Source organism: Microcaecilia unicolor, chromosome 6 (assembly GCF_901765095.1).
Source record: "Microcaecilia unicolor chromosome 6, aMicUni1.1, whole genome shotgun sequence".
Taxonomy (NCBI): domain Eukaryota; kingdom Metazoa; phylum Chordata; class Amphibia; order Gymnophiona; family Siphonopidae; genus Microcaecilia; species Microcaecilia unicolor.
Window position 1 is genome coordinate 14,316,048 of NC_044036.1, and position 24,105 is coordinate 14,340,152.

The 24,105-nt window shown below is 46.3% G+C and overlaps 1 protein-coding gene across 1 annotated transcript in view; it reads left to right on the forward strand.

Annotated features, from left to right (window-relative positions):
• Positions 1-23,172, forward strand: part of FAAH (fatty acid amide hydrolase) — a 106,845-nt gene extending 83,673 nt beyond the window's left edge. Inside the window, exons 12-15 of the mRNA XM_030207041.1 lie at positions 2,775-2,814; positions 3,062-3,170; positions 11,421-11,566; positions 22,693-23,172. Coding sequence (XP_030062901.1) covers positions 2,775-2,814; positions 3,062-3,170; positions 11,421-11,566; positions 22,693-22,824 — 427 coding nt within the window. The 3' untranslated portion in view covers positions 22,825-23,172. The remainder of the gene's footprint in view (positions 1-2,774; positions 2,815-3,061; positions 3,171-11,420; positions 11,567-22,692) is intronic.
• The last annotated feature ends 933 nt before the right edge of the window (positions 23,173-24,105 follow it).

The following is a 24,105-nucleotide window of genomic DNA, read 5'->3' on the forward strand; positions in this document are numbered from 1 at the left end:
GGGGTTTTCTGGGGCAAGACTCCTCCTTCCTTTTGGGAAAAAATGACAAATAGTGATGACTCTGTTGTGAAGAGTTCAGGTGGGGAATCCTTAATTTTCCATCCAAACTCTAGAAGCTTTCGCACAAATCAGCACAAATGCTTGGAAGCCAGTCCATGCGGCCTATACAGGTGACAGACATTGGAGCCGACTCTGTGGGTGCTATGGGTGCTTGAGCACCCCCAATATTGAGAAAATTCCTTGTATGTGTCCAGGGAGGGGTTATTTTCATTGGGCTTAGCACTCCCAATAATTTTGAAAAGTTGGCTCCTATGGTGACAGATGTTTCCAGAACGTTCGCTTGTAATGTCTGCTTACAGTACTGTATCAGTGAAAGCACCTTACATACATCCAGGAAGTCACGGTTGTTTCAAGACTTCTTCAGCTTACTGAGCTAAAAATTATGTTAAAATAAGACACTTTTCTTTGGATGTGTGATGCCTCCAGCGTGAAACTGTCTGCTCTCTGGAGTTAGCAATATTTACACTGAAAGCTGCTGTCTTTGTAATAAGGGGGTAAGTGAATGCAAGGTTGAATGCAGTTTGCTCCCCTGCCTGGCAGTGCCAGCCATAAGAGAGAAACCTAACCCTACGGCTGAAATGAGCTGAGCGTCACAGCTGGGAATAGGCCACAGAGAACTGCAGCACATTAATCTAAAAAACAATGGTTCTGTCAAATCAAATATTATGTACGAATTTTATATTGAAATGCCTGAAAATAAATCTGTCAGGATTCAACTGGCGGTGGTCAGCATTTTTTTTTAAGCACTGATGGTTGCCAACTAAATTTGCCCCTGATATTCAGTGCCGGCCCATGTCCTGACATCAGCATTGAATACCCAGGGCTTTCCAGGCATCTGCTGGCCACCATCGCTCGGGTCTCAGCCTCTAGCGGTAGTACTACAAGACTACCACTAGAGCTTGTGACCCCATTTTATAGCGGGAGCCGCCAGGGGCAAGAGCTGTCAGCCTTCCCAACTGGACTGAGGAGATTTGATAACAGGAGACTGCATGATTTCACAAGGCTGAAGCCGGTGTCCACCCACGGAAGTTTTAATTCTCCTCAGTGCAGCTTCTGCCATCTTGGTACACCCAAAAACAATGAAATTGATAGGGTGACAAGTTCTGCCTACTGGCTTCAGCCCACATAATGGGCCAGATAGGCTCATGCCTTCTCCTGTTGACAAACCTCCATGAATTGCACCATCAGGGATGGTCAAATAGGCTGGGGGGGGCAGGCATCCAGGGATGTGGGGAGGGAAGGGGCTTCTGTTGTTGGGGTGATGTCCAAGAAGGCGGATCAAAACCGGGTGGTCTTCTCTTGTTGGAGGGGTCAGGATGGAGGAGGGACGTGGAAAGCTTCAGGACGGTACCCAGAATTTAGACGGATGCTGGCCGATACTCATTGCTGGCACCTGCATAGCTAAGCAGACCTATGACTGCCTTTTGTGCTGTCTTGTCCTGTCTTCTCACAGCTGTGTGGGTGCCAGCACTGAGTATTGCCAGTACCTGCATAGCTGCTGGCTCCTTTTATACTCCACCACTGGACAGGGCCGCCGAGAGAGGGGAAGGAGGCAAAATTCCTCAGGCCTGGGCCTCCAAGGGGGGGCCCGGTGCCAGGGTCTCTCTCTCTCTCTCTATGTTCTGCTCCTGACGGGACCCGGGTGATCGCGTCCCAACAAGAGCAGGAGAGAGAAAACTCTGGTGCCGGGCCCCCCCTCGGAGGCTGGGGAGGACCTGGACACAGCAGACTGGGGGGGGGGGGGGGGGGGGCCTGCCTGCCTGCCTGCCTGCCTGCGGAAAAGATCTTCTTCACAGTCTGCCCCGTTGCCTTCCAAGCGACTTTTGAAACCCAGCATGCGGGAACTGAGAGAAAGAAGCAGCTGCAGGGCCAGGCCAGGCAGCAGAGAGACGAAGAGCAGCGCTGGAGGAAGACTCTTCTGCTTGCGGGGCCTTGGGATCCCCGCCAGACAAGGTGTTACAGTTGCAGCAGGCTGTGGTGGGTGGGCGGGGTGGCGACAGTGACAATCCTTGGGGTGGTGGCGACAATCCTGGGGCCCTGCCCTAGGCCCGACTCAGTCTCTCAGCGGCCCCGCCACCGGAACACCCCTCCCACTGCCCAGATTCAAGATGGCTGACTAAAGCTGCTATTCAGTGATCAAGAGTGTTAGATTATAGTGTATTTTTACTCACGCGTGCTTGAGATTTATTGGAGCAAGTGATAGAATTGACTCATTAGTTCTTTAATTTTGTGGGGGGGGGGGTGGGCTGAACATTTATCTTATTATCTAAAAACAATTAGAGCACGGGTGTGCAATTGCTCATAAAAAATTGAAAAAATACTCAAAAAGTTCTAGGATCGAGAACCTTGTCCACCCTTAGAGACGTAATTCACTTTGGTGTAGTCTCGCTTGGGTGAGTTTATACTCTGAGAACTTCCTCATGATCTTCATATATTGATATTAATAAAATATTCATATACAAAAACTATCTCCACATCTTTTGGAACTCGTTTTGGGTCAATCCTTTCACTATTTCGTCTCCTTTATACCCATGCTCTGGTTTTTATAAGCAGCATTGCCCAGTTAACAGCTGCTGAATATTGCTGCCTGGCCCACTGAGCACGATTAAGCGAGCAGGCGCCTCTCGTGTGTACGTAAACCACTTTGAATATCGACCCCCAAAGATCTTTGCAATAACTGCTTTTGACCTTGTCTTTTTCCTCTGAAATTTCAGCTCGGTACAGGACCTCTGGCTGCAGCATGTGGAAGCCACAGTAAGACACAACCTTCCTGCAGGGAAAGGCAGAATGTTTGACACGCGTCACACGCGGCTCGATGGTGTCACTCTATTCAAAAACTTGCCATATCTTACTTTATTGTTGGGGGGGGGGGGGGTTAAAAGGGCAAATCAAAGTGCTTTGACGTTTGTGCAAAGATTCGGCAGGTAGTCCTGTGAAGGCTTTTGTGTGGCAAAATTCTTGGTGGAATGAAAGATAAACTTTTCCACATCCTGTGTTTCAGGAATACTGCCATGAATTCATTACCGAATGGAACAAGCTGGAGCTGGATGTGATGTTGTGCCCCTTGCTCAGCCCCGCACAAAAAATCGGATACCCTGGAAAACTCTTTGGTACTGTCCATGGCACTACGGCCTCTCGGTATTAGCAGTGGGATATTTTTAATGGGTAACTCAGTGGCCCTCAGCCAAGTCCTCAAGGACCATAGCAACAGGTCAATTTTTCACCACCTCTGCCTGGATGTCACACTGTCACTTTAAATTTAACATGGTGAACACATTTCCCCCCCCCCCCCCCCCAACTCACCTGCCCTCTTTTTCTGTCGGTGTGGGTGGCGCTGTCATGCTCTGCTTCCCTCAGATCGTAACACCTATCCAAAATGTGACATTTCTTCCTTTTCAGCCCTGATAAATTCTGTCCCTTCTTTTCTGAGCACTCTCCCAAAATACTTGTCCTCTTTCTCACTACATGAGTATTGCCATACTGGGAAAGACCAAAGGTCCATCAAGCCCAGCATCCTGTTTCCAACAGTGGCCAATCCAGGTCACCAATACCCGGCAAGATCCCCAAAAAGTGCAAAACATATTAAAACTGCTTATCCCAGAAATAGTGGATTTTCCCCACGTCCATTTAATAATGGACTTTTCCCTAGGAAGCCATCCAAACCTTTTTAAAACTCTGCTAAGCTAACCGCCTTTTCCACATTCTCTGGCAACGAATTCCAGAGTTTAATTACACGTTGAGTGAAGAAAAATTGTCTCCGATTTGTTTTAAATTTACTACATTGTAGCTTCATCGCATGCCCCCTAGTCCTAGTATTTTTGGAAAAGCGTAAACAGACGCTTCACATCTACCTGTACCACTCCACTCATTATTTTATATACCTCTATCATATCTCCCCTCAGCTGCCTTTTCTCCAAGCTGAAGAGCCCTAGCCGCTTTAGCCTTTCCTCATAAGGAAGTCATCCCGTCTCCTTTATCATTTTCTTCGCCCTTCTCTGCACCTTTTCTAATTCCACTATATCTTTTTTGAGATGCGGCGACCAGAATTGAACACTACCTCCTTTGTAGACTCCTGTAACCTACTTCTTGCGGGTCTCTTAAGGAACCGTCTTTCTCTATTGCTGTCTGTTCAAAATGCAGCTGCACGACTTATCTTCCTTCTGTGACGCCATGACCGTGGAATCCCCTTTTCTCAAGTCATTACGTTGGTTCCCCATCAACTTCCACAAACAGTTCAAGCTTCTGTCACTCACCTATAAATACATTGGGGCTGAAATTCAGACCACGGGAGGCAGCCCGACTACCTCCCGCGGTCGACGGTGAGACCGGATAGTCAGTGCCGAGCCGTTTCTGGTGACTGGCATTGAATATCCGGTTTATTTTTAGCCGGTTTAAACGTAACCGGCCAGGTCAATATTCAGCGCTGGCCGGTTAAGTTTTAATTGGCCAAAGATAAGCCTGCTGTTTCGGTGGCCTGATTTGGCTGATGCACTGAATATTTGCAGAAAGCCAGTTAAGTGCTATTTAACTGGCCAGGAGCCGTTTCTGAATATTGGGGGGGGTGGGGGGGGGGGCTTCACCGTACAGCTCCTCATTACATATCTCTTGTTCTATTTGTGCAGGTCACACCGTGATATCTCTAATCCAATTTCTGTTCCTCTCCTCCCCCCTTCTTCCCTGCCTTTGTCTTGCGCCCTGTGGAATGCTCGCTCTGTCTGTAACAAACTTTCCTACATCCATGACCTCTTTATCTCTCGTACTCTCCATCTGCTTGTCCTAACTGAAACTTGGCTTTACCCTGAAGACTCTGCTTCAGTCGCGGCTCTATGCCATGGAGGTTATCTTTTCTCCCATATGCCTCGCCCGGTTGGCCGCGGAGGTGGTGTCGGGCTGCTACTTTCACCCTCTTGTAGATTTCAACCTCTTCTTCCACCTCAGTCTCACTGTTTTTCTTCCTTCGAAGTCCATTCCATCCGTCTATTCGCTCCTCTGCCTCTCCGAGTAGCAGTCATTTATTGACCCCCTGATAAGTCCCTTTCTTCCTTTCTCACTGACTTTGATGCCTGGCTTTCCTTCTTTCTTGAACCTTCATCTCCTTCCCTCATTCTTGGGGATTTTAACATTCATGCTGATGATCCCTCTGACTCTTCTCAGTTCCTTTTTTTAACATCCTCTTTCAATCTTCAACTGTGCTCCACTGCCCCCACTCACCAGAATGGCCACTGTCTTGATCTTATCCTCTTCTCAAACTGCTCACTCTCCAGTTTCTGTGCCTCAACTCTTCCTCTCTCTGACCATCATCTGATAACTTTCACACTTAAACACCCTCCTCCCCAGTCCCGTCCAATCTTAACCAATACATTTAGGAATCTTCAGGCTATTGACCCTTCTATTCTGTCCTCCAGTGTTTCAAATCTCTCCTCTACCACTATGTTATCCAAGTCTGTCAATGAGGCTGTCTCTTCCTATAATACTATTCTCTCCTCTGCTCTGGATACTCTCGCTCCTCCCATTCCCTGTTCTGTAAAACGTACCAAACCCCAGCCTTGGCTGACCTCTAGAATCTGCTACCTATGTTCCTGTGCCCGGTCTGCCGAACGCCTTTGGCTGAAATCCCGTGCCCATGCTGACTTCATACATTTCAAATTCTTGCTGACCTCCTTCCAGTCTGCTCTTTTACTTGCCAAACAGGATTATTACATCCAGTTGACTAATTCTCTTGGCTCAAACCCTCGTCGTCTCTTTGCCACACCGAACTCTCTCCTCAAAGTGCCTTCACCTCCAACCCCACCTTCACTTTCCCCCCAGACACTGGCTGAGTACTCTCATGATAAGATTCACAAGATTAAACTTGAATTCTCAACCAGGTCACCTCCACCTCTCCTTCCCTTAGTCCATTCTCTCAACCCTCCAACCCCTGCCTCCTTTTCTGAAATCACTGAAGAGGAAACTACACATCTTATTTCCTCCTCGAAACTAACTACCTGTTCCTCTGATCCTATTCCCACCCATCCACTTAACACTATCTCTCCTACTGTCATCCCTTTTATTTGTCATATCCTCAATCTTTCACTGTCCACTGTGACTATTCCTGATGCCTTCAAACATGCCGTAGTCACACCACTCCTTAAAAAACCTTCATTGGACCCTACCTGTCCTTCCAACTATCGCCCCACCTCCCTCCTCCCTTTCCTATCCAAGATACTTGAACGTGCTCTTCACCGCCGTTGCCTTGACTTTATTTCATCTCAAGCTATTCTTGATCCACTTCAATCTGGCTTTCGCCCTCTTCATTCAACTGAAACAGCGCTTGCTAAAGTCTCCAATGATCTGTTCCTAGCCAGATCCAAAGGTCTCTATTCTATCCTCATCCTTCTCGATCTATCTGCTGCTTTTGACACTGTTGATCACAGCCTACTCCTTGATATGCTGTCCTCACTTAGATTTCAGCTGTTCTTTCCTGGTTTTCTTCTTATCTCTCCCAGCGTACCTTTAGTGTATACTCTAGTGGATCCTCCTCTACTTCTATCCCACTGTCAGTTGGTGTACCTCAGGGATCTGTCCTGGGACCTCTTCTTTTCTCCATCTATACTTCTTCCCTTGGTACTCTGATCTCATCCCATGGTTTTCAGTATCATCTTTATGCTGATGACTCCCAGATCTACCTCTCCACACCAAAAATCTCAGCCAAAATCCAGGCCAAAGTCTCAGCCTGCCTGTCTGACATTGCTGCCTGGATATCTCAGCGCCATCTGAAACTAAACATGACAAGACTGAGCTTCTTATCTTTCCCCCTAAACCAACCTCTCCTCCTCCCCCAGTCGCTATTTCTGTGGATAACACTCTCATCCTTCCTATCTCATCAGCTCGTAACCTTGGGGTCATCTTCGACTCCTCCCTCTCCTTCTCTGCACATATTCAGCAGACTGCTAAAAGCTGTCATTTCTTTCTCTATAATATTACCAAAATTTGCCCTTTCTTTTCTGAGCACACTACCAGAACCCTCATCCACACTCTTATCACCTCTCGCTTAGACTATTGCAACTTGCTTCTCACAGGTCTCCCACTTAGCCATCTCTCTCCTCTTCAATCTGTTCAAAATTCAGCTGCACGACTAATATTCCGCCAGTGTCGTTATGCTCATATTAGCCCTCTCCTCAAGTCACTTCACTGGCTTCCTATCCGTTTCCGCATACAGTTCAAACTCCTCTTATTGACCTATAAGTGCATTCACTCTGCAGCTCCTCAGTACCTCTCCACTCTCATCTCTCCCTACATTCCTCCCCGGGAACTCCGTTCACTGGGTAAATCTCTCTTATCTGCACCCTTCTCCTCCACCGCTAACTCCAGACTCCGTTCCTTTTATCTTGCTGCGCCATATGCCTGGAATAGACTTCCTGAGCCGGTACGTCAAGCTCCATCTCTGGCCGTATTCAAATCTAAGCTAAAAGCCCACCTTTTTGATGCTGTTTTTAACTCCTAACCTTATTCACTTGTTCAGAACCCTTATTTTATCATCCTCACTTTAATATTCCCTTATCTCTTGTTTGTCCTGTTTGTCTGTCCTAATTAGACTGTAAGCTCTGTCGAGCAGGGACTGTCTCTTCATGTTGAAGTGTACAGCGCTGCGTACGTCTAGTAGCGCTATAGAAATGATAAGTAGTAGTAGTAGTAGTCTCGCCCTACACATTTCCACGTTAACTCAGCTGATTTTTGTGTTCTCTTTCCAATCAGGAGAGAATAAAAGGGAGACCATGTGGGTAGCTACCGCTGTAGGGATGACTCACCCAATTAAGACAACATGTTTACATTTTTTTATTGAAACTTCAACGATATATAACAATTCAATAACAGGACAGAAAAATGCAAAAACAAAACCAAAACAAAACAAAAAAACAATACAACATTGTGGCAAGGAAAATCCACAAATTAACTGCTGGACTAAATACATAGTAATAGTAACATAGTAGATGACGGCAGAGAAAGACCTGTTCGGTCCATCCAGTCTGCCCAACAAGATAAACTCATATGTGCTGCTTTATGTGTATACCTTACCTTGATTTGTATCTGCCATTATCTGCCATTTTCAGGGCATAGACCGTAGAAGTCTGCCCAGCACTAGCCTCGCCTCCCAACCACTAGCCCCGCCTCCCCAAATTGGCTCTGCCACCCAATCTCAGCTAAGCTTAACCCCAATACCCAACTCTACCCTCTCTCTCCTTAGTGAAAAATATTTCTATTGAAATATAGGAAATATAGAACAGCCAATTAAGACATCGTGAAGAGGAAACACAGACGTTAAACCACTTAGCCGAGAACTGACTGGCCCCCCCGTCAGGACCTGACCTAGACCTCCGAACTTATAAATGGCACCTAAAGTTGCACCCCCAGTTAATAGCTTAGGGTCAGTTACACATTTAACATAATTATCTAATTGACACTTAATTGGAGATAAGTCCCAGTAATTGGCATTAAGAAGCACTGACACTAATTAGCAGTTCCGTGTGTAACTGACTGACACCTTTATCCTGTAACCTATACTACTTCTACTATTTAACATTTCTAAAGCGCTACCAGGGTTGCGCAGCGCTGTACAATTAACAAAGAAGGACACTCCTTGCTCAAAGGAGCTTACAATCTAAAGGACAAAAAAGTGCAGTCAATCAAATTGGGGGCAATCTAGATTTCCTGGATAGAGGTACAATGGTTAGGTGCCGAAAGCGACATTGAAGAGGTGGGCTTTGAGCAAGGATTTGAAGATGGGTAGGGAGGGGGCTTGGCGTATGGGCTCAGGGAGTTTATTCCAAGCATAGGGTGAGGCGAGGCAGAAAGGGCGGAGTCTGGAGTTGGCGGTGGTGGAGAAGGGTACTGAGAGGAGGGATTTGTCCTGTGAGCGGAGGTTACGGGTAGGAGTGTAAGGGGAGATGAGGGTAGAGAGGTAATGAGGGGCTGCAGATCGAGTGCATTTGTAGGTTAGTAGGAGAAGCTTGAACTGTATGCGGTATCTGATTGGAAGCCAGTGAAGTGACCTGAGAAGAGGGGTGATATGAGTATATCGGTCTAGGCGGAAGATAAGACGCACAGCACAGTTCTGAACGGATTGAAGGGGGTGTAATTTCTCTCACACACAGAACTTAAAAGGGGGCGTTAACATGGGAGGGGAATGGGTGAGTTAGGGGTGTTCCAATTAACCTTGCGTGTGCTCTATAGAATACTTGCTTTGTAGCGCTATAGAAATGCTAAATAGTAGTAGTAGTAGTAAGCACCCAACTGCTGCGTTTGGGCACCACCATTTAACCCAATATTAGACGTGGCATAAATGGTCACTGCGCTTTAGTTTGTGGCCCCAAAATTTTCAAACGATCTCTGAGGCTTTTTTTTTTTTTTTTTGCCAAATTTAAATCTATGCTGAAAACGCATTTTTTCAACGTACTTTTGGCCTTTCACCAGGGGCTTGTCAGCCTTGAGATTGTCGAGAATTTCTATTTTACTTTTTATCTGTACACAACCACAGCGAAGGTGACAAAGATCACACGGACATTACTGAAAGATCAAATCCTTAATTCACATCCACAGACTCAACACGGGCCTGCGTTTTGGCCAATAGGCCTGCCTCAGGAGTCTCTTGTTGGATGGAACTGTAGTATATAGTCTAATTCATGACTGTCAATAGACTATAAGCAATTATATTTACTGAGAACTAGGCAAGCTCACATGTTCATCACACGTCTTCACCGAAGGCCCGTGTTGAGTCTGTAGATGTGATCATTCTGTACCATCCATCAGTGGCGTACCAAGGGCGGGGCGGTGGGGGCGGTCCGCCCCAGGTGCACGCTGCTGGAGGGTGCAGAGAGCAGCTGCGCGCTGTCGGCTCTGCTGGTTCCCTGCTCCCTCTGCCATGGAACAGGTTACTTCCTCCACCCTCCAGCAGCCAAGAATGCACCGGGGGGGGGGGCTTGATGCACTGGGGAGGGGGGTGTCATTGCGCTGGGGGGGGGGGGCTTGATGCGTTGGGGAGGGGGTGTCATTGCACCGGGGGGGGGGGGAGTGTCATGCTGCACCGTGGAGGGACGGACGCTGCTGCACCGGGGGGGGGAGGGGTGCGATCCGCCCCAGGTGGTAGCCGACCTCGGATCGCTACTGCCATCCATGTAATCTTTGTCACCTTCGCTGTGGATGTGTGCTGTTGCTGATTGCAATGGATTTCCTCTATTTTGGATAGTTAATTGTCCTTTTAAATTATGATGGGGGTTCCTTTCCATGATTGTAAACTGCTTTGATCCTCTTGCTGGAAATCACGGTATATCAAACATTTTAATGAACATAAACCTAAATTTGAGCGCGTTACTGTGGACTTACACCAGTATTCTGGAACAGATTTGGTACGTAATTGTGCAATTATAGAATACCAGCTTAGTACCCAGTTTTTTGTCCCCTAATTTTTAGCCCCTTTTTTGGAATTGAACCCAGAGTACCCACTTACAGCACAGGAAGCAAACCACCCAATCAGAAAATCAAACTGGAGTGGCTTGGAGCTGGTCCCACCTTCTGGAAGTGAGAGTATATCGAGCACGGTGACCTGTCCCATTAGGGAAAGCATAGCCGCCGAGAGGGGGGGGGGGCAGGGGGGACAAAATTCCCCGGGCCTGGGCCTCCAAGGGGGGGGTCCAGCACCGCAGTCCCACCCGCCCTCCGTCGTCGACTGTCTGCCCCCTGCATTGAAATCGCAGTCTCACCTCCGTGAAAGCAGCGCTGCAGGCAGCAGAACGCCTCACTTTGGCCCTCCTTCCCTCCGTGTCCCGCCCTCGTCTGACGTCACTTCTGCGAGGGCGGGACACAAGGAGGGAAGGAGGGCCGAAGGGAGGTGCTTTCACAGAGGTGAGACTGCAATTTCAATGCAGGGGGCCCGGCCCGATGGCGGACGGAAGGGGGGAGCGGTGGCGACCTCGGAGGGGTGGAGGGGGGAAGCAGTGGCTGCGGCGATCTGGGGGAGCGGCGGCAACCTCGGGGGGGGGGGGGTGGCGGCGGCGACCTCGGGGAGCGGGGCGGCAAGGGCGGCAGGGGCGGGGCTAGGCCCGGCCCAGTCTCTGCGGCCCAGAGGGAAAGAGATTTGAAGACGTACACTCGAGTCAGGAAGAGGTGTGTGTAGGGCCACACAGAGGTGTGTGCATTCTCTCGGTAACATTCAGTAGTGCACGCTGCCATCTTCCTCTGCAGCCCATCTCTTCAGTGTTCAATAGTTAACCAGTGGCATCCCCACAGACGATTATTAATGCCCTGGCATCTTCTTCCCTTGGGGTTGCTTTCTAAATAGAAGGTCTTGGATTTGTAGATTTAAAAGGTGTTGTTGTTTTGCGCAGCTGGGATATGTTACACCGTTCTGTATAACCTGTTGAACTTCCCTGCTGGAGTGGTACCCGTAACCACGGTGACCGAGAAAGATGAGAGAGAGCTGAAGCATCACCAAGGCTACTATAAGGATCCCTGGGATAAGCAGATTGTAAAGGTGAGTGTGTGTTTGGGGTCTCTCATTCTTTTTTTTTAAATTTCTTGCTTTAAAGAGCTTCGTATTGCACCCGAATTTGATAAATACCCAACATACCTAAGTGGAGCTTTAAATGCCCTTCAGTGAAAAAAGAAGCACGTAACTTCGGCTGTAAGAGTGATTCCCGTAGGGGAAGTTAAGTGCTTCTTTTTTCTTGGTCTGATTTTGAACGACAAAGTCACAAAGAAATACTCAAGTGAAGAATATTTGAGATTGGTAAAGAGTCAAGCACAAATTATAAAGCTCAAAAATGTTCAAAGAAATGCAGAATAAATACTGTGAAATAATGGAGGTTTCTGGCCGACGAGAGAGATTAAACGGCAGTGAGTAGAGTTAAGCTGGTTGTTTGTCAATTTTACCGGCAAAGATACTGCACTTAATAAAGCTGTAGCCAGCTGAGGTCTTTGCCTCCATTTTGTTTAAAGCTCCACTTAGGTGTGTTGGGTATTTGTACAGTATCATAAGTACATATATAAGTAATGCCACACTGGGAAAAGACCAAGGGTCCATCAAGCCCAGCATCCTATCCACGACAGCGGCCAATCCAGGCCAAGGGCACCTGGCGAGCTTCCCAAACGTACAAACATTCTATACATGTTATTCCTGGAATTGTGGATTTTTCCCAAGTCCATTTAGTAGCGGTTTATGGACTTGTCTAACCCCTTTTTAAACTCTGCCAAGCTAACCGCCTTCACCATGTTCTCCGGCAACAAATTCCAGAGATTAATTACGCGTTGGGTGAAGAAAACATTTCTCCGATTTGTTTTAAATTTACTACACTGTAGTTTGATCGCATGCCCCCTAGTCCTAGTATTTTTGGAAAGCGTGAACAGACGCTTCACATCCACCTGTTCCACTCCACTCATTATTTTATATACCTCTATCATGTCTCCCCTCAGCCGTCTCTTCTCCAAGCTGAAAAGCCCTAGCCTCTTTAGTCTTTCTTCATAGGGAAGTCATCCCATCCCCGCTATCATTTTAGTCGCCCTTCACTGCACTTTTTCCAATTCCACTATATCTTTCTTGAGGTGCAGCGACCAGAATTGAACACAATACTCAAGGTGCGGTCGCACCATGGAGCGATATAACGGCATTATAACATCCTCACACTTGTTTTCCATACCTTTCCTAATAATACCCAACATTCTATTCGCTTTCCGAGCCGCAGCAGCACACTGAGCAGAAGGTTTCAGCGTATTATCGATGACGACACCCAGATCCCTTTCTTGGTCCGTAACTCCTAACGTGGAACCTTGCTTGACGTAGCTATAATTCGGGTTCTTTTTTCCCACATGCATCACCTTGCACTTGCTCACATTAAACGTCATCTGCCATTTAGCCGCCCAGTCTCCCAGTCTCGTAAGGTCCTTCTGTAATTTTTCACAATCCTGTCGCGAGTTAACGACTTTGAATAACTTTGTGTCATCAGCAAATGTAAATACCTCGTTAGTTACTCCCATCTCTAAATCATTTATAAATATATTAAAAAGCAGCGGTCCTAGCAAAGTGGATGTTTTTCTCCATTTTTGCAATTTACCTGAATTTGGTCAGTACAGTTCTTATGGTTATGAGTTCCATTAGTGACATGTGCCTGAGGCACCCAATGGAACTCTTTTCCTTGTCATCACAGCCCTGGTCCCCACCAGTCCCTCTGTATATTATGGGTACAGTTATGAACCATGAAATATGAACCATGGTTAAGACCTGTAAAAGCAGGCCATGAGGGTCTCTTTTAGTTGACCCCTTTACTGAATCAGAGCTCATGGTCTGCTAGCACTTAAGTAAACACTATAAGCTTAGTTGTCCACCGTAGAGCGGAGTAAATCGTGAGGCCCAAGGACTTATGATCTGATAAGACATTCCTATGTGCAAACGGGCCTGGAACAGAAGAATGTGAGATTTAGTGACATGGAGATAGATGGTGTGAACAGAAGACAGAATGAATTCTCAGCAAAATAAGTGCTGAAGCCTTGTTTAACACAAAAGGTATATAAACCGCTGTATCAGAGCATTACATTGGGGGGAGATGCAGAGTTAGACCACATGTTTGGGTCCCCTGCACCCCTCATGAGAAACTAGTATTTGCAATGTACTTTCTCTTGGTAAGAATAAAGAATTGCCTTTCTCATTATCTTGTAGTTTGAGGTTTCTTTTACTCCTTCCAGTAGAGAATGGCTGGTTTATGCTAATTTGGGAGGAGATACAAGCAGCCTAAAAAACACCTCTTACCCTGTTCACAGCAGTTTCCCTCATTCTCCAAGCCCCTATCATAGTAGATGACGGCAGAAAAAGACCTGCACGGTCCATCCAGTCAGCCCAACAAGACAACTCATGTGTGCTACTTTTTGTGCATACCCTACTTTGATTTGTACCTATGCTCTTCAGGGCACAGACCATATAAGTCTGCCCCGCCTCCCAACCACCGGCTCTGGCACAGACCATATAAGTCTATCCCCGCCTCCCACTACCGGCTCTGGCACAGACCGTATAAGTCTGCCCAGCACTATCCCTGCCTCCCAACCTACAGTCCCGCCTCCCACTACTGGCTCTGGCACAGACCGTATAAGTCTGCCCCGCACTATCCCCGCCTCCCAACCTCCAGCCCCGCCTCCCACTTCCGACTCTGCTATCCAATCTCGGTTAAGCTCCTGAGGATCCATTCCTTCTGAACAGGATTCCTTTATGTTTATCCCATGCATGTTTGAATTCCGTTACCGTTTTCATCTCCACCACCTCCCGCGGGAGGGCATTCCAAGCATCCACCACTCTCTCCGTGAAGAAATACTTCCTGACATTTTTCTTGAGTCTGCCCCCCTTCAATCTCATTTCATGTCCTCTCGTTCTACCGCCTTCGTATCTCTGGAAAAGGTTCGTTTGCGGATTAATACCTTTCAAATATTTGAACGTCTGTATCATATCACTCCTGTTTCTCCTTTCCTCCAGGGTATACATGTTCAGGTCAGCAAGTCTCTCCTCATACGTCTTGTTACGCAAATCCCATACCATTCTCGTAGCTTTTCTTTGCACCACTTCGATTCTTTTTACATCCTTAGCAAGATATGGCCTCCAATACTGAACACAATACTCCAGATGGGGCCTCACCAACGACTTATACAGGGGCATCAACACTCCCTTTCTTCTGCTGGTCACACCTCTCTCTATACAGCCCAACAACATTCTAGATACAGCCACCGCCTTGTCACACTGTTTCGTCGCCTTCAAATCCTCAGATACTATCACCCCAAGATCCCTCTCCCCGTCCGTACCTATCAGACTCTCGCCACCTAACACATACGTCTCCCGTGGATTTCTATTCCCTAAGTGCATCACTTTGCATTTCTTCGCATTGAATTTTAATTGCCAGACCTTAGACCGTTGTTCTAGGTTCTTCAGATCCTTTTTCATGTCTTCCACTCCCTCCGTGGTGTCCACTCTGTTACAGATCTTAGTATCATCCGCAAATAGGCAAACTTTACCTTCTAACCCTTCGGCAAGGTCACTCACAAATATATTGAACAGAATTGGCCCCAGCACCGATCCTTGAGGCACTCCACTACTCACCTTTCCCTCCTCCGAGCTAACTCCATTCACCACCACCCTCTGGCGTCTGTCCGTCAACCAGTTCCTAATCCAGTTCACCACTTTAGGTCCGCCTGCTGTGGCCTCTAAGATCCCGTCCCTCATTCCTCTTCATCCTGCATCAGCCTTCTGACGTCTACCTTTTTCTCCTACTGGCCTGCGTGGCTATTAATATCGCCTGCCTTTTTTTTTTTGCCTACATAGGCTGCACTGCCTTCCTTGCTCTGTTGACCCTGTAGTTACATAGTGGACAACAGCATAAAAAGCCATCTAGTAAGTATCCAACTAATCAAACATGACGGTCATGTCTCTTATTCCACAAACCCAGACCAAAATGTATCCTTGTATTAAATTCAATTCAATTCAATTTCAGTATTGAATCACCAGTACTCATGACAGATGCTTTGGTAGCAATTTTCCCATATCATTCACTAGACTAGGGAACACTGAGTACAAATGTATGAAAAGCTATGAGCTAAATCTAAAACAACTGAAGCCAGGTTCATATACAAAATCTCTCGTTTTGAAAGTGCCTCCCCTTTATTAATCAAATTACACTGGCTTCCAGTCAAAGCAAGAATCACCTTCAAATTATGTACCTTTATCTTTCAAATACTAAATGGCACAGCTCCAGACTGTATGGTACCATTAATAAACGTACCTCAAAGAAACACTAAATATGAGGCAAGAAACTACACCTCCCAAATTTCAAAAAAGTGATCTACAAACTGTCCACTCTGCAGACTTCACTTACCTAAGAACCAAACGGTGGAACTCCTTACCGCCCAAAATAAGAAATATCCAGGAATGTACTAGATTCCACAAAATCCTCAAATCGTTCCTATTCAAACAAACCCTCACAAAGAATGACCATATCTCAAACAATTAATTATTACCTGAATTGGTTATTACTCTGTTTACCATTAACTTTCTCTTTGCTTCATGTACAATTTCTCATTCATAATAGATTTCCTAAATGTTAAACATCCATAGTTATCCCAGTACGTTTATGATACTGTATTGTAAAATTGGATTCTTACAACAAATTACTTTCTTATGCATTATTCTTTGTTATGTATCCTGTACTGTTTATTGTAAGACACATTGAACTCAAACTTGTTTGGGATAATGTGGGATATAAATGTCATCAATCAATCAATCATTCATTCTTTTTATTGGGTCCAGATTAGAGACACTGCCCCCATTTTGGCAGGGAGCAGAGAGGTTGATGTCCATTGGGGTGAACATACTGGACATGATTCTTCCCAGTGGATCATCCCCCGACCTTCATATAGCAGTTTTTGTCTTAAGATCACCTAGAACAGTGGATTTCAAGTTTTCAACCCAGTCCTCAGGGATCACTGGCCAGTCAGGTTTTCAGGAGATCCAACCACAATGAATTTGCATGACATAGATTTGAGTGCCCCGCCTTCTTGGTATGCAAATCTCTCTCCTGCATATTCATAGTGGATATCCTGAAAACCTGACTGGCCAGGTGGTCCCTAAGGATTGGGTTGAAAACCATTGATCTGGGACCTAAGATCTTTGAATTTTAGTAGCCCCATATGGAAGAGCCTCACTGAGCCTCATCACCTCCTTCCTGACCCACTGATCCCAGGTTAGCTTCGTTAACCCTCATCCCATCTCTACACCCCCACTCATCCACCTAGATCAAAACTTTGGTCTGATCTGTTATCAATAGAAATCAAACAAAATAAAACATGGAAAAGAAAATAAGATGATACCTTTTTTATTGGACATAACTTAATACATTTCTTGATTAGCTTTCGAAGGTTGCCCTTCTTTGTCAGATCGGAAATAAGCAAATGTGCTAGCTGACAGTGTATATAAGTGAAAACATTCAAGCGTTACTATGACAGTCTGACAGAGTGGGAGGGTGGGGGTATGCATGGGGACATCAAAGCATTTCATTGATATTCTAACAGGATGGATGTTGGTAGGTGACAGGAGCGTAATAAACAGAGAAATAAACAGCGAAATAAAGCTTTATGGTTTATAATGGGTTAGAAAACCCAGATCCTTATTAAGTCCTGTTTGTTGGGTGTTAAAATATTCAATCATTCTTATTTCAAAGGTCTTACGTTCCTGTATTGTTTTAAAATTACCTTTCAGTATTCTTACTGTGAAATCACTGGTGCAGTGTTCTGGTCTTCTGAAGTGTTGGCCCACCCTCCCACTCTGTCAGACTGTCAAAGTAATGCTTTGATGTTTCTCTCATATATACTATCTGCTACCACATTTGCTTATTTCCGATCTGACGAAGAAGGGCAACCTTCGAAAGCTAATCAAGAAATGTATTAAGTTATGTCCAATAAAAAAGGTATCATCTTATTTTCTTTTCCATGTTTTATTTTGTTTGATTTCTATAGATTCTACATGGAATGTTGCTATTCCACTAGCAACATTCCATGTAGAAGTCGGCCCTCGTAGATCAGCAATGTGGCCGCGCAGGCTTCTACATGGAATGTTGCTAGTGGAATAGCAACATTCCATGTAGAATGTCCAATAGTAGCAACATTCCATGTAGAATCTCCAATGGTATCTATTTTACTGTCATAGTAATGCTTGAATGTTTTCACTTATATACACTGTCAGCTAGCACATTTGCTTATTTCCGATCTGAGGAAGAAGGGCAACCTTGGAAAGCTAATCAAGAAATGTATTAAGTTATGTCCAAGAAAAAAGGTATCATCTTATTTTCTTTTCCATGTTTTATTTTGTTTAATTTCTATTGATAACCTTTAAGAGTGGACTAACACGGCTACCACACCTCTCTACTTTGGTCTGATCTGGAAAGTTGGGCCAATCTTTTAGTCATAGTCTGTCCTGTCTCCTCCCAGGGATGGTTTTTCCATTCTCTGGCAGTGCAAAATCCAGGTTATCAGCTCCATGTGATTCGCTCTTTTGCTCCTTTCAAAAAATTAAATATGTGTAACTGAGCTCCCTGGCATATGTGCCAGTGGAGTTTCAGACTGAAGAGCAGGACTAGTAGATGCTTGTGGCTTATTTTATGGGGGGACGGGGGGGGGGGGGGGGGAGGTGAGCACAATTTTTCCCACTCACAGTAAAGTTGGGCAGTCAGCATTTCATGGTGGGGACGACTGGAACTGACTGCCCAAGGCTGGAGGACATCTTTTCAGTCCCTATATCCTCAGTCAAAGTTTCCAAGTTTAATAAAATGTGATGTACCGCTCAAAACAAAAAGCTAGGCGGTTTACAATAATAAAACAAAAATAAAAACAGGAAAAAAAGAATTAGCACAGCAAGCACTGTTGTACACATATACACACACAACAAGTCCTAGAGATTCCGGAGAAATTAACCCCAGGCACAGCAACTCGAAGGGGAAAAAAGCCCAAAATTAAGGGCCAAAAGCCTCTGTAAGCAAAAAAAGCTTTTAACTGCCTCTTAAAGGTATGGCAAACATTCAGAGCATTCCAGAGCTTAGGTCCAGCAACCTTAAACAGCCTACCTCTAAGAGTTTGGAGATGAGACAACTTCCCTATGAGAAAAGGCTGAAGCGGCTAGGGCTCTTCAGCTTGGAGAAAAGGTGGCTGAGGGGAGATATGATAGAGGTCTATAAAATAATGAGTGGAGTGGAACGGGTAGACGTGAATCGCTTGTTTATTCTTTCCAAAAATACTAGGACTAGGGGCAAACAATGAAGCTACTAAGTAGTACGTTTAAAACAAACTGGAGAAAATATTTCTTCACTCGACGTGTAATTAATTTCTAGAATTTGTTGCCAGAGAATGTGGTAAAAGCAGTTAGCTTAGCGGGGTTTTAAAAAAGGTTTGGATAGTTTCCTAAAAGAAAAGTCCACAAGCCATTATTAAGATGGACTTGGGAAAACTCCACTGCATATTCTGGGATAAGCAGCTTAAAATCTGTTGTACTGTTCTGGGATCTTGCCAGGTATTTGTGAAGAAACCCAATAGGCTCAGAGAGAAGGACCTAAGGGTCTGAGTGGGAACGTAAAGAACCAAAAGATCTGAGAGGCCTGTGGATGAGGTCTTATAAACTAAAAATAAAATCTTAAAAAGTTATCCGAGAAGTAAGGGAGTAAGGGTACGACATGTTCATGTCTCTTGGAACCAGCCAGCAGATTTATGGCTGGAGCTTTGAACTATCTGAAGGTGCCTGTGATCAGAACATCGCAAGCCCATTATAAAGGTCATTGCAGTAATCTAGCTGACTCAGTACAAGAGAGTGAATCAACACCCATAAGGCGGAGGAAGAAAAAAGGCCCCAGACACAGTACAGGATGCACAATAAAAAAAAAAACTGCACTGAACCACCCTGAGGTTATTATTATTATTATTACATTTGTACCCCGCGCTTTCCCACACAATGCAGGCTCAATGCGGCTTACATAGTAATTTGAAATACGAAGTTAATAGGATTTTAATAAAACAGTAGTAAAACAATGTAAAGTTGGGCTTAGTAGTAGTGTATGATAAAGTTTATTTTATTTTTTTTATTGTTACATTTGTACCCTGCGCTTTCCCACTCATGGCAGGCTCAATGCGGCTTACATGGGGCAATGGAGGGTTAAGTGACTTGCCCAGAGTCACAAGGAGCTGCCTGTGCCTGAAGTGGGAATCGAACTCAGTTCCTCAGGACCAAAGTCCACCACCCTAACCACTAGGCCACTCCTCCACTGTTGGTGCTATTTGAGATTCTACATGGAATGTTGCTATTCCACTAGCAACATTCCATGTAGAAGTCGGCCCTTGCAGATCACCAATGTGGCTGCACAGGCTTCTGCTTCTGTGAGTCTGACGTCCTGCACGTATGTGCAGGACGTCAGACTCACAGAAGCAGAAGCCTGCGCAGCCTTAGAATCTCCAATAGTAGCAACATTCCATGTAGAATCTCCAATAGTATCTATTTTATTACATTTGTACCCTGCGCTTTCCCACTCATGACAGGCTCAATGCGGCTTACATGGGGCAATGGAGGGTTAAGTGACTTGCCCAGAGTCACAAGGAGCTGCCTGTGCCAGGAATTGAACTCAGCTCCTCAGTTCCCCAGGACCAAAGTCCACCACCCTAACCACTAGGCCACTCCTCCTCCACTGTTGCTACTATTTGAGATTCTACATGGGATGTAGAAGTCGGCCCTTGCAGATCACCAATGTGGCCGCGCAGGCTTCTGCTTCTGTGAGTCTGACGTCCTGCACATACGTGCAGGACGTCAGACTCACAGAAACAGAAGCCTGTGCAGCCTTCTACATGGAATGTTGCTAGTGGAATAGCAACATTCCATGTAGAATCTCCAATAGTATCTATTTTATTTTTGTTACATTTGTACCCCGCGCTTTCCCACTCATGGCAGGCTGAATGCGGTTTACATGGGGCAATGGAGGGTTAAGTGACTTGCCCAGAGTCACAAGGAGCTGTCTGTGCCTGAGGTGGGAATTGAACTCAGTTCCCCAGTTCCCCAGGACCAAAGTCCACCACCCCCTAACCACTAGGCCACTCCTCCACTATATGACTAGAATAAAAGAGGGTAGACAGGATAGGATAGTGTAATTTGGGAGAAAGGGTAAGGAGGGATAAAATTAAGGAGAGATGGAAAGAGAAGGATGGGAGGTTGGTATTTAAGTCAGAACAGAATTGGGGGTGGAAGTTGGTGAGATCAGGTTGGGGCATTAGGGTAGGCTTGCTTAAAGAGATGAGCTTTCAGCATTTTTCTAAAGGGCAAGAAGTCGTTTATTAATCGGATTGGTCTGGGTAGAGCGTTCCAAAGCTGGCTGCCCAAAAAGGTTTAGATTTTGGTTGAACAGAAGTCCTAAAACTTTAACTGTGGAATGGAAAGGAAAAGGGGACCTACAGAACTGAACCCCCCCCCCCCCCCCCCGAAGATTTTCCTGGGTTTAACTTCAACCCATGGGAACTAAGCCACGCTACGATGAGATCAAGTTACTTTTTACACTGTCATTTTTAAAATTCTATTAGCTGTTTCCCATATCTCTTGGGAGCAACCATGTTTGAGAGAGTCACATGTACCAGCATACACCGGTGGTGTCATTACTGTCTAATGCGGCCATTCCAACCCAGTCCTTGGGGCACCCCTAGCCCCATTGAGGTTTCAGGATATCCACAGTGAATATGAACGAGAGAGATTTGCATACACAAGTGGAGTGGAGGAGTGGCCTAGTGGTTAGGGTGGTGGATTTTGGTCCTGGGGAACTGAGGAACTGAGTTCGATTCCCATTTCAGGCACAGGCAGCTCCTTGTGACTCTGGGCAAGACACTTAACCCTCCATTGCCCCATGTAAGCCGCATTGAGCCTGCCATGAGTGGGAAAGCATGGGGTACAAATGTAACAAAAAATAAAATAGATACTATTGGAGATTCTACATGGAATGTTGCTACTATTGGAGATTCTACATGGAATGTTGCTATTCCACTAGCAACATTCCATGTAGAAGGCTGCGCAGGCTTCTGTTTCTGTGAGTCTGACGTCCTGCACGTATGTGCAGGACGTCAGACTTGCAGAAGCCTGCGCGGCCACATTGGTGATCTGCAAGGGCCGACTTCTACATTGAATGTTGCTAGTGGAATAGCAACATTCCATGTAGAATCTCAAATAGTAGCAACAGTGGAGGAGTGGCCTAGTGGACTTTGGTCCTGAGGAACTGAGTTTGATTCCCACTTCAGGCACAGGCAGCTCCTTGTGACTCTGGGCAAGTCACTTAACCCTCCATTGCCCCATGTAAGCCGCATTGAGCCTGCCATGAGTGGGAAAGCGCAGGGTACAAATGTAACAAAAAATAAAATAGATACTATTGGAGATTCTACATGGAATGTTGCTACTATTGGAGATTCCACATGGAATGTTGCTATTCCACTAGCAACATTCCATGTAGAAGGCTGCGCAGGCTTCTGTTTCTGTGAGTCTGACGTCCTGCATGTTTCTGTGAGTCTGACGTCCTGCACGTACATGCAGGACGTCAGACTCGCAGAAGCCTGCGCGACCACATTGGTGATCTGCAAGGGCCGACTGCTAGTGGAATAGCAACATTCCATGTAGAATCTCAAATAGTAGCAACAGTGGAGGAGTGGCCTAGTGGTTAGGGTGGTGGACTTTGGTCCTGGGGAACTGAATTTGATTCCCACTTCAGGCACAGGCAGCTCCTTGTGACTCTGGGCAAGTCCCTTAACCCTCCATTGCCCCATGTAAGCCACATTGAGCCTGCCATGATTGGGAAAGCGCGGGGTACAAATGTAACAACAAAAGAAAGTGTACCCCGAGGACTGGGTTGGGAATGGCTGGTTTAATGGATAATGGGCCATTTGTATCTAGCGTTTGTAGTGTCATCAGTGACTCTTCAAGCATGGCTGCCCCCAGGAGAGAGTCGGAAAATTTGCGAAAGAAATGAAGTCAAATTTGTTAGTTGAACCAAACCTGGATAATCGGACGATTAGCAAACTCTTGTCAGATGCATTAAATGTCTTTCCTGTCTCATGCTGTCTCTGCAGGCTATGGAAGGAGGGGTGGGACTGCCCGTAGCTGTGCAATGTGTGGCATTACCTTGGCAGGAGGAACTGTGTCTTCGGTTCATGAAGGAGGTGGAGAGACTGACCCAGCAGAAGAGGAAGAAAGACTTCTAACCCTACAGTGGAACAGGAGGGCACGGCCGGAATTGTGAAGCGCTGCAGTGGTGGTTGAATGCCAAGAAGACAAGAATAATCAGGACTTGATAGGGTGTCAGAAGGGCTCATTAAAGAAAACAACTCCACACAGGAATTATAGACATGCTAAATAGAGGCTATTTCCTGACCACCAGCTTTAAATGGAATTTTACTGCTCATTTGATTTGTGACACAAACCTTTCTGATTTTTTTGGTGCGATATGTGAGCAATAAATAATCGCCGGAGGGGGAAAGGGGGCTGAACTGATCTCACATTATTTCCAAAAGTGAGAGGGCAGGACTTGGCCATCCCTAATGTATAAGAATCAGTGGCGTTCCTAGGGGGGGGGGGGCGGTGGATGCAGTCCGCCCCGGGTGCACGCCACTGGGGGGGTGTCGCACGTGCCTGTCCTCCGTTGTTCCATGCTTCTTCTCTGCCCCTGTTTCGGGGCAGAGAAGAAGCATGGAACAACGGACGACAGGCGCGCGTGGCACCCCCCCCCCCCAGCGGCTTGCACCCGGGGGGGGGGTCCTTCAGGGGGGGGGGGTCCGCGCTGCATCGGGGGGGGGGGGGGCGCTGCACTGGGGGGCGGGTGTCAGCCCCCCTAGGAACGCCACTGATAAGAATTACAATTTCTTTTGACCAAACCAGGAAGGAGTGCACCATGTAAAGCACTGGAAAACTGAACTGCACAAGCTAAAAATGACACCCAAATTTCTACTGTCTGTACTGAAGTGCCAAAGGACTGAAATTAAAACTGTGTGCTGCACTCTCTCTAGGTCTGTGTTGTTTCCAGGGAATCAGAACCTGAGATCAGAGGGGCCTGCTGGCTCCCTTATTTGGGAAGCCCGAAGCATAGTAGTGGGGGTGAGTGGAGATCCCCTTGTCCCTCACTTCCAAAAAAAGGATCCTGGGGGGGGGGGGGGGGGGGGGGAAGGGATTTTGTTTTTGAGGCTGTACCTATAAAAAGCATATGTATGCCTGTGTCTGCAGCCTCCAGATTTTCCAGCAGGATCAGTATAGAAACTCCAGCATTTGTTTTAAACACCGACCACAGAGTTTAAAGATTCCCCCCCCCCCTCCCCGATATTTAAAACCATTTAACTGGCCAGGAACAGCTCCTGGCTAATGAAATGGCACTTAACTGGCTATCTGGCAATAACCAGCGGCTGATCGCCAGTTACCTCCTGCTGAATATTGCCGGTTAGCGTTTAGTGGATAACCGGTTGTATCTGCTAATATTCAGCGAAATTCCGGCT